The sequence below is a fragment of the Pelobates fuscus genome, chromosome 2 (assembly GCF_036172605.1).
Source record: "Pelobates fuscus isolate aPelFus1 chromosome 2, aPelFus1.pri, whole genome shotgun sequence".
Lineage (NCBI taxonomy): Eukaryota > Metazoa > Chordata > Amphibia > Anura > Pelobatidae > Pelobates > Pelobates fuscus.
Genome location: NC_086318.1, coordinates 441,160,090 through 441,178,355, shown reverse-complemented (window position 1 = coordinate 441,178,355; position 18,266 = coordinate 441,160,090). Strand labels below are relative to the sequence as shown.

General features: G+C 45.1%; 1 protein-coding gene across 2 annotated transcripts in view; it reads left to right on the top strand.

The window, feature by feature from the left end:
* MDGA1 (MAM domain containing glycosylphosphatidylinositol anchor 1) overlaps nt 1–18,266 on the top strand; it is a 391,494-nt gene that overhangs the window by 232,828 nt on the left and 140,400 nt on the right. The window contains exon 7 of one of the 2 annotated variants that reach the window (XM_063444123.1): nt 17,359–17,451. The exons of the other annotated variant lie outside the window; for it this stretch is intronic. Within the exon in view, the coding sequence (XP_063300193.1) occupies nt 17,359–17,451 (93 nt within the window). The remainder of the gene's footprint in view (nt 1–17,358; nt 17,452–18,266) is intronic. 2 annotated transcript variants of the gene reach the window in all.

The window sequence follows — 18,266 nt, the reverse complement described above, 5'->3', positions numbered from 1 at the left end:
TAGTGAGTGTGTGTTAGTGAGTGTGTTAGTGAGTGTGTTAGTGAGTGTGTTAGTGTGAGTGATTGTGTTAGTGAGTGTGTTAGTTTTAGAGTGTGTTAGTGTTAGTGTGTGTGTCTGTTACTGAGTATGTTTGTGTGCGTCTGTCACTGAGTGTGTGTCTGTCAGTAAATGTGTGCGTCTGTTCATGAGAGTGTGTGTGTGTGTCTAAAGCACTTACCTTTCTCCAGCGCCGGGCTCCCTTGGCGCTGGGGATCTCTCCGTCCCGATCCGCCTCTCAGCTCCGAATGCACATGCGTGGCAAGAGCCACGCGCGCATTCAAGCCGCCCATATAGGAAAGCATTACTCAATGCTTTCCTATGGACGTTCAGCGTCTTCTCACTGTGATTTTCAATGAGACAGCCACTAGAGATGGATTAACCCTCAGTGAAACATAGCAGTTTCTCTGAACCTGCTGTTTTCAGCTGCAGGGTTAAAACTAGAGAGACCTGACACCCAGACCACTTCATTGAGCTGATTTGATCTGGGTGTCTGTAGTGGTCCTTTAAGTGTATGTGTTTATGCATGCACTGGCGTACATACCGCGGTCGCACGGGTCGCAGCCCTGCGACCAGGTGCCCGCCCGCCATGTGTTGCGGCCCCAACCCGCGCAGAGTAAGCGGGGGGGGGCACAGATCAGTTTTCGCACCGGGGCCCCATGGGTTGTGTGTACGCCACTGTCCTTAAGTACACGTGGATGGATACCGTCAGGCCCTGGAGCTTTGTTTATATTAACTTTCTTTAGTTGCTGCAGCACCTTGTCTTGATTTAACCAATTACAATTACCGTATATACTCGAGTATAAGACGAGTTTTTCAGCACATTTTTTGTGCTGAAAACCCCCCACTCGCTTTATACTCGAGTGAGTATCTGTATTATGGCAACTTACATTGCCATAATACAGACAAGGGGCTGTTGGGGGCTGGCAGAGAACATTTACTTACCTTTCCTGCAGCTCCTGTCAGCTCCCTTATGTCTCCTGCGTTCCGGTCAGCTCCCTCTGCAAATCTTGCGAGAGCCGCGGGGTCAGAGCTCCGCGCGGCACTCACACTGCGAGACTTGCAGAGGGAGCTGACCGGAACGCAGGAGACAGAAGGGAGCTGACAGGAGCTGCAGGAAAGGTAAGTAAATGCTCTCTGCCAGCCCCCTCCACTGAACTGCCAATGCCACTGGACCACCAGGGAGTGAGAGCCCCCCTCCCTGCCATGTATTAAGCAGGGAGTGGGGCCGAAAATAAATAAATACAATTTTAAATAATATATAAAAAAAAAGATATTAATAATAATATAAAAAATAATAATAAAAATGCCCACCCCCCACCAAGGCTCTGCATCACATACTCATACATACACACACTGCATTCATACACACACACTGCACTCATACACACACACACACACAGCATTCATACACACACTGCACTCATTACACACACTGCACTCACACATACTGCATTCACACACACACTGCACTCATACACACACTGCACTCATACAGACACTGCACTCATACAGACACACACTGCACTCATACAGACACACACTGCACTCATACACACACTGCACTCATACACACACTGCATTCATACACACACTGCACTCATACACACACTGCACTCATTACACACACATACTGCACTCATTACACACACACACACACTGCACTCATTACACACACACTGCACTCATTACACACACACTGCACTCATTACACACTGTGCATTCATTATATACACACACTGTAAATAAATATTCAGTTAATATAATTTTTGGGGGATCTAATTTTATTTAGAAATTTACCAGTAGCTGCTGCATTTCCCACCCTAGTCTTATACTCGAGTCAATAAGTTTTCCCATTTTTTGGGGGTAAAATTAGGGGCCTCGGCTTATATTCGGGTCGACTTATACTCGAGTATATACGGTTTTCTGCAAGTTTTTAGTAGTAATCATTTGCACATCTATTGCCATGGGTTCTTCCTTAATATATACAGAGGAGAAATACGGTAGTTATTTAAAATTCCTGCCTTTTCCTGGTCTTCATTAACTAACACCCCCATTTCAGTTTTTATTGTACCTATAACTCATTTTTTGGTTGCACCCGTTCCTGCTTCATTTAGATTCTAAATTCCTGCACATGTTTCTGTTCCACCTGGATTATCCATTCCTGTGCCTGTGTCCCCTGGATACTCCATTCCTTCACCTGTTCTCCTTGAATTCTCCATTCCTGTACCTGTTCTCGATTCCCTTAGAGTCTGACTAAGAGACTACGACTATAACTCTACAGTAACCCCAGTTTTTCTATTTGGTTTGCCCTCAAGCTGTCACTCATGCGTCATGAGCTTGTTCCCATCTCCAGATTTTCTCAATAAAGGCAATAGAGGACTATAAGGCTCTGACCTCTCCCTCCCCCAACAATGGGCAGCAATCTTCAGAAGTCCAAGCCTTGAATGATAAAATGCATATTTGAATGTAATTCATTACAAGCAGCAAATCATGAAACAGGCTTAATTTAAATCCAAAACAACTGCTTAACCAACTGACTATGGTATTGATTTAATAAGGTGTCTAAATGATTCAATATAGTTACACACACTTTCTATATAATTTATCTATGGACGTCACCAGAAAAGTCTATGGGAATATTTTGGGAAGTTTCTCTGATTGGTATTGAACCATTTGGAAAGCTTGTTAATTCAAGGACTATGTTTGTGAGGTTGTATTCATTGCTATTCAAGTCACACTCCAAGCACCATAACCACTACAGCATATATTTTACAACAGTTTGACTTTTTACCTGGGATCCTCCAGACAACGCTTCCCACCTCCGCTACAGGTTCCTCTCTAGCCTGAAGCTCTCTGTGCTAAGCTGGGCTGTGCGGGGCTTAACCCATCAGCTGTGAGTGATCAGCTTATGCTCTCAGCCAATGTGCTAGTAACTCAGAAGAGCTAATTGTAGTTCATAAGCAGGAGCTTCCAGCTCTCCTGGCTGCTGAGATGAGGCCGTTCCAAAATGGTTTGAATGCTTACATTGGGTGGGGGAAAGCTCTAGTGGTTACAGGTCTCCCAACAGTCTTAGTTTTTTGGTCCGGTCCCAGACTAACATTTTTAGCTCTCTGCTGTCCCACATCTGGGGACACCCGGAAACTGTCCACAAGCAACACAGTGCAATGACATCATTAGACGTGTTGGTGCTGTGAAGCAGGCACCAGGACCATGCGGAGAGAGCTCCAGCATTGCTCCTTGCGTGTTCCTGTAGGTTGGGGGTCAAGCCGGAGACTGTCTGTCAGTCTGTCAGTCATGCTTGATGTGCCTTCATTGTGCTGACTGGGTCTATTACTGGCATTACCCCAGCCACCCACCTCGATCCTTTACATTCCACTGTTAGGATGCATGGTGGTTATGGTGTTTGGACTGTTACTTTAACTTGGAATTGGTGGGATCTGACCAGGAAGTAGAAAACTGTAACAATTCTCTGTCTTTATAGCCAAGCAATGTTGGTGTAATTTATTGCATTTCGGTCAAACCACATTTAGTAAATAACTCTGAAAGCTTTTACTACACACAGTTAGAGGCTGCTGGCAGGAAGCAATTTGGGCCATTAAACTGATATATTGGAATTATTACTAGAAATATTCCAGGTAAAATAATAACGGAGCCATCTAAAGAGATGAAAAGCTGTTTCATAGACGGAAATGATGGCGGCTTTGTTTATTTTGGGTAGAATGTCTTGTGATTGAATAGACACAAAAGTAAAAACTGCAGCAAATACGCCATCTGTTATTTACATACTAATATTTCTTAGTTTTTACGTTCTGCATGCTTTTCCAAACTGTTATTTGATCATTAATAGCAAAAGGCTTCATTTTCCCACTTCTCGCATGATGCTACGTGCGCAAAGCTCACTTGGCATTTTTCTTTGGTTTCTGTTTAATTTGAATAAAATCTGCAGATTGCGCTTATTATCACTAACGTACAGGGAGCCACAATTTAACAAATACAAAGCGCATCATAAATGCATGAAGAAAGGGGTAAAATAACTGCTCTGGCTACTTTTTCTTGTTTATGCTTCAGCTGCTAATAATTAATCATTAACAGTGAAAACGATTGTGCTACAGTGATGGTGATAAAAGTGCACAAGGAAAACATCACCAACAACAGATTTTCTGTAAAGATTACACAATAACGTATTTGTACATTTATGCAATTTGCCAACTCATTTTTTTTTTTTTTTTTAAATGACTGCTAGCTCTAAATACAGAAAGCATAGTAATTATTTGTTAATATCTGGCTTTTTGTGCATTATTTATTAGTGCATGTGTCCCAGTGATAACATTACTGACAATGTTTCTCAAACTCTGAATACAAAGTTATTGATCCCATGACAGGTCCATAGTCGCCATATGGGCAGGGGAGGGATCCGTGAACTTGATTCCAGCCCATCAATAAGACACCGACACTCATGGGTATGGGTCAAAAATGTCAACAGCTTTAATGATAATAAACTAATAATAACTTATATATAAAGGTCATTACCTGCCACACCCCCAACCTCGTATCATCTTTCCCATATTTAACCCCTTAAGGAAACTTATTCCAGAAGTTTGGTCCTTAAGGGGTTAAATCAAGGCACTGACCCACAACATAACATATATATAACAACCATATAAATATAACATGTAAAGTGCCAACATTGATCAATTTCACCTGGTAGGGGTATACCCAGATACCCCTACACCACCGAGGTTCTAAGCCACCAACGGACTCGTAACCTACCAAGACTTGTATGAACAGTGTACCCTTTTAACCAATCAACTAACTCCCCATACTGCTATATTAACTAAGGCCCATTATCCCTCATGTTTCTTACCCCACCCTGCCGCTGTGACCAAGCGGGGAAAAAAGGCTACAAAGGGAGGGACCAACTTTGCAAGGTAAGAAATTAGAATGAAAGATCCAATACGGGCGACCGTTTATATCAGCCAACCCCCAAACATTAACCCACCAATCCCCACTATTGCTCCCACTCCCTAGCTCATCTCCGAGCCCTGTCAGGGCCCTATTCCCTAAGCTGCGCTTTCTCCATGGGCTTCACATTTCTCAGTAAAATAGCTAAGAAAGAAGGCTTTTGCAGTTTGGATGTTTAAACTTACATTTTGAAAGTACTGGTCAAAGGGTTAGGAAAATAACGTTAGCCACCACTTCATGTTAATTTATGTTCCCATTTCCTATTCTTATGAATTCCCATATGTTTCTCAGCAGGCTGCTGGTGTTTTATATGTTAAATTAAATTAGATTTGGTTTTCAGTTTAGAATCAGCGTGACTCATGCTTGCCTGATGACAGCTGTTCAACATATCGAGAGCAATAGAACATTAAAATACTCCTTAAAGGGACACTCCGCTGCCAAAATAATAATAACCGATCTAGTTTTTTAGTTAAACCTAGTAGAACAACCGTCAATGAAAACATACCTGCATGTAAGGAGCACTGTAGGTACTATAACAACTTCATCTTATTGAACTTGGTATAGTGTCTTAAATATTTCCCCTCTTCTCCTGTCCTATAACGATATTTATTTGACTAGTTTGAAGCACCCTGCACCCAAACACCCTGTATCAGAGTGTGGGACTGTTACTTCCCGGCTCTCATACCCAGCCACATTGTGACGTCACGCAGGTGTTCACTGATTCTCTATGACAACATTTTGATTTCCTAATCACTGTGAGTGCCTCGACTTCACCTAAGAGCCACAGTGCTTCTGCATAAGAACAGTTGAGTCGGTCCAACACCCTGGAGACAATGCCACCAGAATGATGTGGGAGGAGGTGCGGGCAGCAGCACCACAAAAGAGTCTTAGAACATGGAGACCCTTCTGGGTAGGTGGCCAGTGGGGTGGAGATAATTCCACATGGGCCCTCGGCCTAGAGGAAGAACTGTGGGTCGAGTCGTCAGCCTGGGTCTATGGTTCAACAATTGAGGTAGGGATAGCAGGTCTGCTGTATATACATTGCCAGAACACCTGGCAAAGCTTGTTAAACTTTGCATCAAAAATTTCCCACCAAGACTGACCTGCCGGGCCTGCTTGGGCTGGTAAAAGCTTCAGCGCAGCTGCCATTTCAGACATGCCACATATTCTCTGGATGTGCAAGAATCACTTTCAGAATTGCAGAGGAGTAGACTCTCCCAGTGTGGATAACCCGCACTGGTCCAGTGGGTGGGCAATGGGGCTCTGGTTCACAAGAGCAGTTTTAAGCTGCCTCCTTCTAATTGGGAGATTGTTGCCTTGCCTGGCCTTCAGTCGTGCAAGGCTTCGGTGCCAGAAGAGCTGAGATCTGGATAGATTGATCTAGTTTGAGCTGGTGTGTTATAATCGGTTGCAGATCGGTCTGCTGTGGGTATATTCCCTCAAATGTCAAGGTTTAAAGTGTAAGTAGCTAAGTTCATGATCTATCTTTGCAGGAGCTACTGGAATACGCATCTATTACGTCAGGCACCACCCCTCCATGCACTAGGTCCCACCCAGACTTTCTGTGGCCGCCTAATCACAGACTTCCCAATGCAGCTCAATGAGAAGTCTTTGCAAGGCAGGTGCTCTGGGCAATTGCTGCTTCTTAAGTTTATCTCCACTGAGCCAAACAAACCAGGAAGTAACAAGACTGGGTGTTTGATTGACAGCCAGTGGCGTGTAACAAGGTTCATTTATCAAAATATTAATTGCAATTGATATTTGCACATTTTGTAAAATAAAAACCGCAAGCTAAAGTGCTAAAGTGCCCCTTGCTCCTACTCCTTTCCAATTCCCTTCCCTGCTGCCCACCCGCTGCTTACTTACCTGCCTCCTGCAACATCCTCTGCCGATGTCCAATCAAATCAGGAAGGAACCTAATGCAGATACACGGCAGGTGCCACATGCACTTTCAAAGTTCCCCAAAGGTAAGCATGTAATCAATGATTTTCTCGGCCAGTGCAGTGGAAGAGCCACTAGCCATGAGGTGGACTTAACTCTGCAAAGCAACAGTGTCTGAAAAACATCAATATTTGACATTGCAGGGTTAGGAGGACAGGGCCACTGCACCCACACCACTTCATTGAGATGAAGCAATCTGGATGACTGCAGTGTTCTTTTAAGAGGGAATTATTATTGTAACGTGAGATTATACGGAAGCACTTTATAAGATGTTGGAACTGGCAGAATAAAGTTATTTCCTTTTAGAATTTTTCGATCTGTACTCCATTTAAGAGAGTAAAGTATTCTGGTACAGATCTGAGGTCAGTTTAGAAAAGTTTGAATTCCTTTTTACATTAATCTCTATTTGCTTTTTGTTGGGTACATTTTTCAAATAATCACAATCTGGCCTTAATGGGACACTATGGTCACCAGATTAACTACAGCTTAATGTACGGTATACAGCTTAATATATAGTATACAGCTTAATGTACAGTATACAGCTTAATGTACGGTATACAGCTTAATGTATAGTATACAGCTTAATGTACGATATACAGCTTAATGTATAGTATACAGCTTAATGTACGATATACAGCTTAATATACAGTATACAGCTTAATGTATAGTATACAGCTTAATGTAGTTGTTCTGGTGAGTATAATCATTGCTTTCATTGCTTTCATTGCTTTCCAGAGAAAGGTCAGTGTTTACATTGCCCCTAGGGTTACCTCCAAGTGGCCACTCCTCAGATGGCCACTGGGGGTGCTTCCTGGGGCAGTGCTGCACAGTAGGCAGCTCTGCCGTTCAGTGTCTGCACACTCTGCATTAATTTTCCGCATAGAGATGCATTGATTCAATGCATCCCTATGAGGAGGTGTTGATTGGCTAAAACAGTGTCTGGCCCCGCCTCCTTCCTGATTTCAGCCAATCCAATGGGAAAGCATTGGATTGGCTAAAAATCTACAATTCCGATGATGTCACCAAGGAGGCGGATCAGGGGCGGGGTCAGCATCGACGGACCTATGCAGCGTGGGAAATAAGGTGAGTTTTCAGTTTTTGTAAGGGGGCTAACAGGGGACAAGCCACGTAATTGGTGGATTAAACCCCTGTAGGGTCTGGAATACATGTTTGTGTTCCTGACCCTATAGTGTTACTTTCATTTAGTTACTTTGAATCAGAATTAGGGTCAAGAGAAAGTTTTTTCAAATCATTTGAAAAGGTTGTTTTCTAGCACATCATTTCAAAAGCATATCCAACAATAAAAGGCCAGAGCCGGAGACGGTATGAAAGGTGTGCATGACCTGAATGCTCCATCACAGCTGGTTTAACTCCTGGGGTATAATGTACGGCTCCATCACAGCTGGTTTAACTCCTGGGGTATAATGTACGGCTCCATCACAGCTGGTTTAACTCCTGGGGTATAATGTACAGCTCCATCACAGCTGGTTTAACTCCTGGGGTATAATGTACGGCTCCATCACAGCTGGTTTAACTCCTGGGGTATAATGTACGGCTCCATCACAGCTGGTTTAACTCCTGGGGTATAATGTACGGCTCCATCACAGCTGGTTTAACTCCTGGGGTATAATGTACGGCTCCATCACAGCTGGTTTAACTCCTGGGGTATAATGTACGGCTCCATCACAGCTGGTTTAACTCCTGAGGTATAATGTACGGCTCCATCACAGCTGGTTTAACTCCCGGGGTATAATGTACGGCTCCATCACAGCTGGTTTAACTCCTGGGGTATAATGTATGGCTCCATCACAGCTGGTTTAACTCCTGGGGTATAATGTACGGCTCCATCACAGCTGGTTTAACTCCCGGGGTATAATGTACGGCTCCATCACAGCTGGTTTAACTCCTGGGGTATAATGTACGGCTCCATCACAGCTGGTTTAACTCCTGGGGTATAATGTACGGCTCCATCACAGCTGGTTTAACTCCTGGGGTATAATGTACGGCTCTATCACAGCTGGTTTAACTCCCGGGGTATAATGTACGGCTCCATCACAGCTGGTTTAACTCCTGGGGTATAATGTACGGCTCCATCACAGCTGGTTTAACTCCTGGGGTATAATGTACGGCTCCATCACAGCTGGTTTAACTCCTGGGGTATAATGTACGGCTCCATCACAGCTGGTTTAACTCCTGGGGTATAATGTACGGCTCCATCACAGCTGGTTTAACTCCTGGGGTATAATGTACGGCTCCATCACAGCTGGTTTAACTCCCGGGGTATAATGTACGGCTCCATCACAGCTGGTTTAACTCCCGGGGTATAATGTACGGCTCCATCACAGCTGGTTTAACTCCCGGGGTATAATGTACGGCTCCATCACAGCTGGTTTAACTCCTGGGGTATAATGTACGGCTCCATCACAGCTGGTTTAACTCCTGGGGTATAATGTACGGCTCCATCACAGCTGGTTTAACTCCTGGGGTATAATGTACGGCTCCATCACAGCTGGTTTAACTCCTGGGGTATAATGTACGGCTCCATCACAGCTGGTTTAACTCCCGGGGTATAATGTACGGCTCCATCACAGCTGGTTTAACTCCCGGGGTATAATGTACGGCTCCATCACAGCTGGTTTAACTCCCGGGGTATAATGTACGGCTCCATCACAGCTGGTTTAACTCCTGGGGTATAATGTACGGCTCCATCACAGCTGGTTTAACTCCTGGGGTATAATGTACGGCTCCATCACAGCTGATTTAACTCCTGGGGTATAGTGTACGGCTCCATCACAGCTGGTTTAACTCCTGGGGTATAATGTACGGCTCCATCACAGCTGGTTTAACTCCTGGGGTATAATGCACGGCTCCATCACAGCTGGTTTAACTCCCGGGGTATAATGCACGGCTCCATCACAGCTGGTTTAACTCCTGGGGTATAATGTACGGTTCCATCACAGCTGGTTTAACTCCCGGGGTATAATGTACGGCTCCATCACAGCTGGTTTAACTCCCGGGGTATAATGTACGGCTCCATCACAGCTGGTTTAACTCCTGGGGTATAATGTACGGCTCCATCACAGCTGGTTTAACTCCTGGGGTATAATGTACGGCTCCATCACAGCTGGTTTAACTCCTGGGGTATAATGTACGGCTCCATCACAGCTGGTTTAACTCCTGGGGTATAATGTACGGCTCCATCACAGCTGGTTTAACTCCCGGGGTATAATGTACGGCTCCATCACAGCTGGTTTAACTCCTGGGGTATAATGTACGGCTCCATCACAGCTGGTTTAACTCCTGGGGTATAATGTACGGCTCCATCACAGCTGGTTTAACTCCTGGGGTATAATGTACGGCTCCATCACAGCTGGTTTAACTCCTGGGGTATAATGTACGGCTCCATCACAGCTGGTTTAACTCCTGGGGTATAATGTACGGCTCCATCACAGCTGGTTTAACTCCCGGGGTATAATGTACGGCTCCATCACAGCTGGTTTAACTCCCGGGGTATAATGTACGGCTCCATCACAGCTGGTTTAACTCCCGGGGTATAATGTACGGCTCCATCACAGCTGGTTTAACTCCTGGGGTATAATGTACGGCTCCATCACAGCTGGTTTAACTCCTGGGGTATAATGTACGGCTCCATCACAGCTGGTTTAACTCCTGGGGTATAATGTACGGCTCCATCACAGCTGGTTTAACTCCTGGGGTATAATGTACGGCTCCATCACAGCTGGTTTAACTCCTGGGGTATAATGTACGGCTCCATCACAGCTGGTTTAACTCCTGGGGTATAATGTACGGCTCCATCACAGCTGGTTTAACTCCTGGGGTATAATGTACGGCTCCATCACAGCTGGTTTAACTCCTGAGGTATAATGTACGGCTCCATCACAGCTGGTTTAACTCCCGGGGTATAATGTACGGCTCCATCACAGCTGGTTTAACTCCTGGGGTATAATGTATGGCTCCATCACAGCTGGTTTAACTCCTGGGGTATAATGTACGGCTCCATCACAGCTGGTTTAACTCCCGGGGTATAATGTACGGCTCCATCACAGCTGGTTTAACTCCTGGGGTATAATGTACGGCTCCATCACAGCTGGTTTAACTCCTGGGGTATAATGTACGGCTCCATCACAGCTGGTTTAACTCCTGGGGTATAATGTACGGCTCCATCACAGCTGGTTTAACTCCTGGGGTATAATGTACGGCTCTATCACAGCTGGTTTAACTCCCGGGGTATAATGTACGGCTCCATCACAGCTGGTTTAACTCCTGGGGTATAATGTACGGCTCCATCACAGCTGGTTTAACTCCTGGGGTATAATGTACGGCTCCATCACAGCTGGTTTAACTCCTGGGGTATAATGTACGGCTCCATCACAGCTGGTTTAACTCCTGGGGTATAATGTACGGCTCCATCACAGCTGGTTTAACTCCTGGGGTATAATGTACGGCTCCATCACAGCTGGTTTAACTCCCGGGGTATAATGTACGGCTCCATCACAGCTGGTTTAACTCCCGGGGTATAATGTACGGCTCCATCACAGCTGGTTTAACTCCCGGGGTATAATGTACGGCTCCATCACAGCTGGTTTAACTCCTGGGGTATAATGTACGGCTCCATCACAGCTGGTTTAACTCCTGGGGTATAATGTACGGCTCCATCACAGCTGGTTTAACTCCTGGGGTATAATGTACGGCTCCATCACAGCTGGTTTAACTCCTGGGGTATAATGTACGGCTCCATCACAGCTGGTTTAACTCCCGGGGTATAATGTACGGCTCCATCACAGCTGGTTTAACTCCCGGGGTATAATGTACGGCTCCATCACAGCTGGTTTAACTCCCGGGGTATAATGTACGGCTCCATCACAGCTGGTTTAACTCCTGGGGTATAATGTACGGCTCCATCACAGCTGGTTTAACTCCTGGGGTATAATGTACGGCTCCATCACAGCTGATTTAACTCCTGGGGTATAGTGTACGGCTCCATCACAGCTGGTTTAACTCCTGGGGTATAATGTACGGCTCCATCACAGCTGGTTTAACTCCTGGGGTATAATGCACGGCTCCATCACAGCTGGTTTAACTCCCGGGGTATAATGCACGGCTCCATCACAGCTGGTTTAACTCCTGGGGTATAATGTACGGTTCCATCACAGCTGGTTTAACTCCCGGGGTATAATGTACGGCTCCATCACAGCTGGTTTAACTCCCGGGGTATAATGTACGGCTCCATCACAGCTGGTTTAACTCCTGGGGTATAATGTACGGCTCCATCACAGCTGGTTTAACTCCTGGGGTATAATGTACGGCTCCATCACAGCTGGTTTAACTCCTGGGGTATAATGTACGGCTCCATCACAGCTGGTTTAACTCCTGGGGTATAATGTACGGCTCCATCACAGCTGGTTTAACTCCCGGGGTATAATGTACGGCTCCATCACAGCTGGTTTAACTCCTGGGGTATAATGTACGGCTCCATCACAGCTGGTTTAACTCCTGGGGTATAATGTACGGCTCCATCACAGCTGGTTTAACTCCTGGGGTATAATGTACGGCTCCATCACAGCTGGTTTAACTCCTGGGGTATAATGTACGGCTCCATCACAGCTGGTTTAACTCCTGGGGTATAATGTACGGCTCCATCACAGCTGGTTTAACTCCCGGGGTATAATGTACGGCTCCATCACAGCTGGTTTAACTCCCGGGGTATAATGTACGGCTCCATCACAGCTGGTTTAACTCCCGGGGTATAATGTACGGCTCCATCACAGCTGGTTTAACTCCTGGGGTATAATGTACGGCTCCATCACAGCTGGTTTAACTCCTGGGGTATAATGTACGGCTCCATCACAGCTGGTTTAACTCCTGGGGTATAATGTACGGCTCCATCACAGCTGGTTTAACTCCTGGGGTATAATGTACGGCTCCATCACAGCTGGTTTAACTCCCGGGGTATAATGTACGGCTCCATCACAGCTGGTTTAACTCCCGGGGTATAATGTACGGCTCCATCACAGCTGGTTTAACTCCCGGGGTATAATGTACGGCTCCATCACAGCTGGTTTAACTCCTGGGGTATAATGTACGGCTCCATCACAGCTGGTTTAACTCCTGGGGTATAATGTACGGCTCCATCACAGCTGATTTAACTCCTGGGGTATAGTGTACGGCTCCATCACAGCTGGTTTAACTCCTGGGGTATAATGTACGGCTCCATCACAGCTGGTTTAACTCCTGGGGTATAATGTACGGCTCCATCACAGCTGGTTTAACTCCCGGGGTATAATGTACGGCTCCATCACAGCTGGTTTAACTCCTGGGGTATAATGTACGGCTCCATCACAGCTGGTTTAACTCCTGGGGTATAATGTACGGCTCCATCACAGCTGGTTTAACTCCTGAGATATAATGTACGGCTCCATCACAGCTGGTTTAACTCCCGGGGTATAATGTACGGCTCCATCACAGCTGGTTTAACTCCTGGGGTATAATGTACGGCTCCATCACAGCTGATTTAACTCCTGGGGTATAATGTACGGCTCCATCACAGCTGATTTAACTCCTGGGGTATAATGTACGGCTCCATCACAGCTGGTTTAACTCCTGGGGTATAATGTACGGCTCCATCACAGCTGGTTTAACTCCCGGGGTATAATGTACGGCTCCATCACAGCTGGTTTAACTCCTGGGGTATAATGTACGGCTCCATCACAGCTGGTTTAAATCCTGGGGTATAATGTACGGCTCTATCACAGCTGGTTTAACTCCTGGGGTATAATGTACGGCTCCATCACAGCTGGTTTAACTCCCGGGGTATAATGTACGGCTCCATCACAGCTGGTTTAACTCCTGGGGTATAATGTACGGCTCCATCACAGCTGGTTTAACTCCTGGGGTATAATGTACGGCTCCATCACAGCTGGTTTAACTCCTGAGATATAATGTACGGCTCCATCACAGCTGGTTTAACTCCCGGGGTATAATGTACGGCTCCATCACAGCTGGTTTAACTCCTGGGGTATAATGTACGGCTCCATCACAGCTGATTTAACTCCTGGGGTATAATGTACGGCTCCATCACAGCTGATTTAACTCCTGGGGTATAATGTACGGCTCCATCACAGCTGGTTTAACTCCTGGGGTATAATGTACGGCTCCATCACAGCTGGTTTAACTCCCGGGGTATAATGTACGGCTCCATCACAGCTGGTTTAACTCCTGGGGTATAATGTACGGCTCCATCACAGCTGGTTTAAATCCTGGGGTATAATGTACGGCTCTATCACAGCTGGTTTAACTCCTGGGGTATAATGTACGGCTCCATCACAGCTGGTTTAACTCCTGGGGTATAATGCACGGCTCCATCACAGCTGGTTTAACTCCTGGGGTATAATGTACGGCTCCATCACAGCTGGTTTAAATCCTGGGGTATAATGTAGGGCTCCATCACAGCTGGTTTAACTCCTGGGGTATAATGCACGGCTCCATCACAGCTGGTTTAACTCCTGGGGTATAATGTACGGCTCCATCACAGCTGGTTTAAATCCTGGGGTATAATGTACGGCTCCATCACAGCTGGTTTAACTCCTGGGGTATAATGTACGGCTCCATCACAGCTGGTTTAACTCCTGGGGTATAATGTACGGCTCCATCACAGCTGGTTTAACTCCTGGGGTATAATGTACGGCTCCATCACAGCTGGTTTAACTCCTGGGGTATAATGTACGGCTCCATCACAGCTGGTTTAACTCCTGGGGTATAATGTACGGCTCCATCACAGCTGATTTAACTCCTGGGGTATAATGTACGGCTCCATCACAGCTGATTTAACTCCTGGGGTATAATGTACGGCTCCATCACAGCTGGTTTAACTCCTGGGGTATAATGTACGGCTCCATCACAGCTGGTTTAACTCCCGGGGTATAATGTACGGCTCCATCACAGCTGGTTTAACTCCTGGGGTATAATGTACGGCTCCATCACAGCTGGTTTAAATCCTGGGGTATAATGTACGGCTCTATCACAGCTGGTTTAACTCCTGGGGTATAATGTACGGCTCCATCACAGCTGGTTTAACTCCTGGGGTATAATGCACGGCTCCATCACAGCTGGTTTAACTCCTGGGGTATAATGTACGGCTCCATCACAGCTGGTTTAAATCCTGGGGTATAATGTAGGGCTCCATCACAGCTGGTTTAACTCCTGGGGTATAATGCACGGCTCCATCACAGCTGGTTTAACTCCTGGGGTATAATGTACGGCTCCATCACAGCTGGTTTAAATCCTGGGGTATAATGTACGGCTCCATCACAGCTGGTTTAACTCCTGGGGTATAATGTACGGCTCCATCACAGCTGGTTTAACTCCTGGGGTATAATGTACGGCTCCATCACAGCTGGTTTAACTCCTGGGGTATAATGTACGGCTCCATCACAGCTGGTTTAACTCCTGGGGTATAATGTACGGCTCCATCACAGCTGGTTTAACTCCTGGTGTATAATGTACGGCTCCATTACAGCTAGTTTAACTCCTGGGGTTAAAGTACGGCTCCATCACAGCTGGTTTAACTCCTGGGGTATAATGTACGGCTCCATCACAGCTGGTTTAACTCCTGAGGCATAATGTACGGCTCCATCACAGCTGATTTAACTCCTGGGGTATAATGTACGGCTCCATCACAGCTGGTTTAACTCCTGGGGTATAATGTACGGCTCCATCACAGCTGGTTTAACTCCTGGGGTATAATGTACAGCTCCATCACAGCTGGTTTAACTCCTGGGGTATAATGTACGGCTCCATCACAGCTGGTTTAACTCCTGGGGTATAATGTACGGCTCCATCACAGCTGGTTTAACTCCTGAGGTATAATGTACGGCTCCATCACAGCTGGTTTAACTCCTGGGGTATAATGTACGGCTCCATCACAGCTGGTTTAACTCCTGGGGTATAGTGTACGGCTCCATCACAGCTGGTTTAACTCTTGGGGTATGATGTACGGCTCCATCGCAGCTGGTTTAACTCCTGGGGTATAATGTATGGCTCCATCACAGCTGGTTTAACTCCTGGGGTATAATGTACGGCTCCATCACAGCTGGTTTAACTCCTGAGGTATAATGTACGGCTCCATCACAGCTGGTTTAACTCCTGGGGTATAATGTACGGCTCCATCACAGCTGGTTTAACTCCTGGGGTATAATGTACGGCTCCATCACAGCTGGTTTAACTCCTGAGATATAATGTACGGCTCCATCACAGCTGGTTTAACTCCTGGGGTATAATGTACGGCTCCATCACAGCTGGTTTAACTCCTGGGGTATAATGTACGGCTCCATCACAGCTGGTTTAACTCCTGGGGTATAATGTACGGCTCCATCACAGCTGGTTTAACTCCTGGGGTATAATGTACGGCTCCATCACAGCTGGTTTTACTCCTGGGGTATAATGTACGGCTCCATCACAGCTGGTTTAACTCCTGGGGTATAATGTACGGCTCCATCACAGCTGGTTTAACTCCTGGGGTATAATGTACGTTTTGGTTGACATTACTCCAAGGTCAATACAATTAGTAGCACCAAGGCCCCCATTTAATATTATTGGGTAAGCTTTTCAAATGATCACAATCTCTTAGAAATTTGTTTTCAATTATTTACCACCATTACAGTCTATGGAAATATTTGTAGAAAGTCATTTAAAGTCATTTTATAACATACGATGATCATCTAAAAAAAATATCCAAAAATACTAAATCGAGACCCAAGTTGGGAAATTATAACATCTAGACTCCAAGAAAGATATACTTACTATGGACTGGTTAAATAAACCTTTCCTGAAATACTGGTTTATATTAATATCAGTAGCTATTCCTGAGGCTCTTAACAAGCTTTAACATCAAAGGCTAAAATGCTAAGAAATGGTCGTGGCTTGAGAGATTGACTGACTCTTCAATACATACGAGATAATAGCTTTCGCTTTCTACATCTATATAACGTTCTGTTACGTATATCCGTGTGGGCGTCCATATGTATTTTCCATCATGGCTGTGTTCTGTATCTTCACATTTTATATAAGTATATAATGAGAAATGAACCAATATACACCGTCATGGCAATCTCACTAATCCCTAAATGGTTGATATCTTGTAGAGTTTTTGTTTTCTATACAGATGTACCATATTGGCTGCTAGTGTGTCCCTTCCCCATGCAATGTTAGAGTTTGTGTCTCCTCACTGTCTTTGTTATTCCTGTAGAGTACATAGTGATTGATATACAGATATGGGCAGACTGGATGGGCCGAATGGCTCTTATCTGCCGTCACATTCTATGTTTCTATGTTTCTATGATATGTGTGATAATACGGCCAGTAAAGAGGTAAAAACTGATGAGTGCTCTCTCCGTTCAGGAGCAACTTGGCGGGGGCGAGCAAGAAGGGACAAATTGATCTCTAGAAGCAAGAAATCGATCCAGTCTCCCTTATGGATCAGTGCAGAGGCCGGTCAGTGTCCTCTGTTTATTCTTCAAAGAAAAAGGAGTTCTGACAATTGTTATATATTGCTGTCCGTGAGCAAATGATGCATGAATGTATTGAGTGTGTGTTATGTATGCATGCATGTTCTGTGTGTCTGCTGTTGGGTTTGCATGCGTGTAACTGAACATTGTGTGAACGAATCACATCTTACAACATCATTCTATGGCTTCTTGAGTCTAGTTTGTGAAACAGACACAAGATACACAATAATGTACCAAATCTTTAAGTATAGCTCTATGCAAATGTTTTATACCAAATAGGAGTAAAGGATATACCACATTTTAACCTTTATTATCTGAATGTACTATAATTGTGTTAAACAAATTGTTGACTTTCCACGAGTTATTTCAACTTTATCTACTGTAGCAATGTATTTTGCTTTACAGGTAATTAAAATAACCGTATCAAACCGTTTTATAGATCTGCTTTCTGTGCCCTCTATAGTCAATGTATTAATCATATGCAGGAATTATTATATTATGCTATAGTGAATCATTAGATTATATCATACCTCCCAAGTGTTCTTTGAACTCAAATCCCATTTTTCTCTCCTAATGTCCCTCTTTTATAGGAGCTCCGTATTGTTGGTGTGTCTGAGTGTATCACAGAGCTCCACATTATAATACTCCTAGTAATGTGTCTGACTGTATCACAAAGCTCTACATCAATAATACTCCCAGTAATGTGTCTGAGTGTATAACAGAGCTCCACAGCAATAATACTCCCAGTAATGTGTCTGAGTGTATAACAGAGCTCCACAACAATAATACTCCCAGTAATGT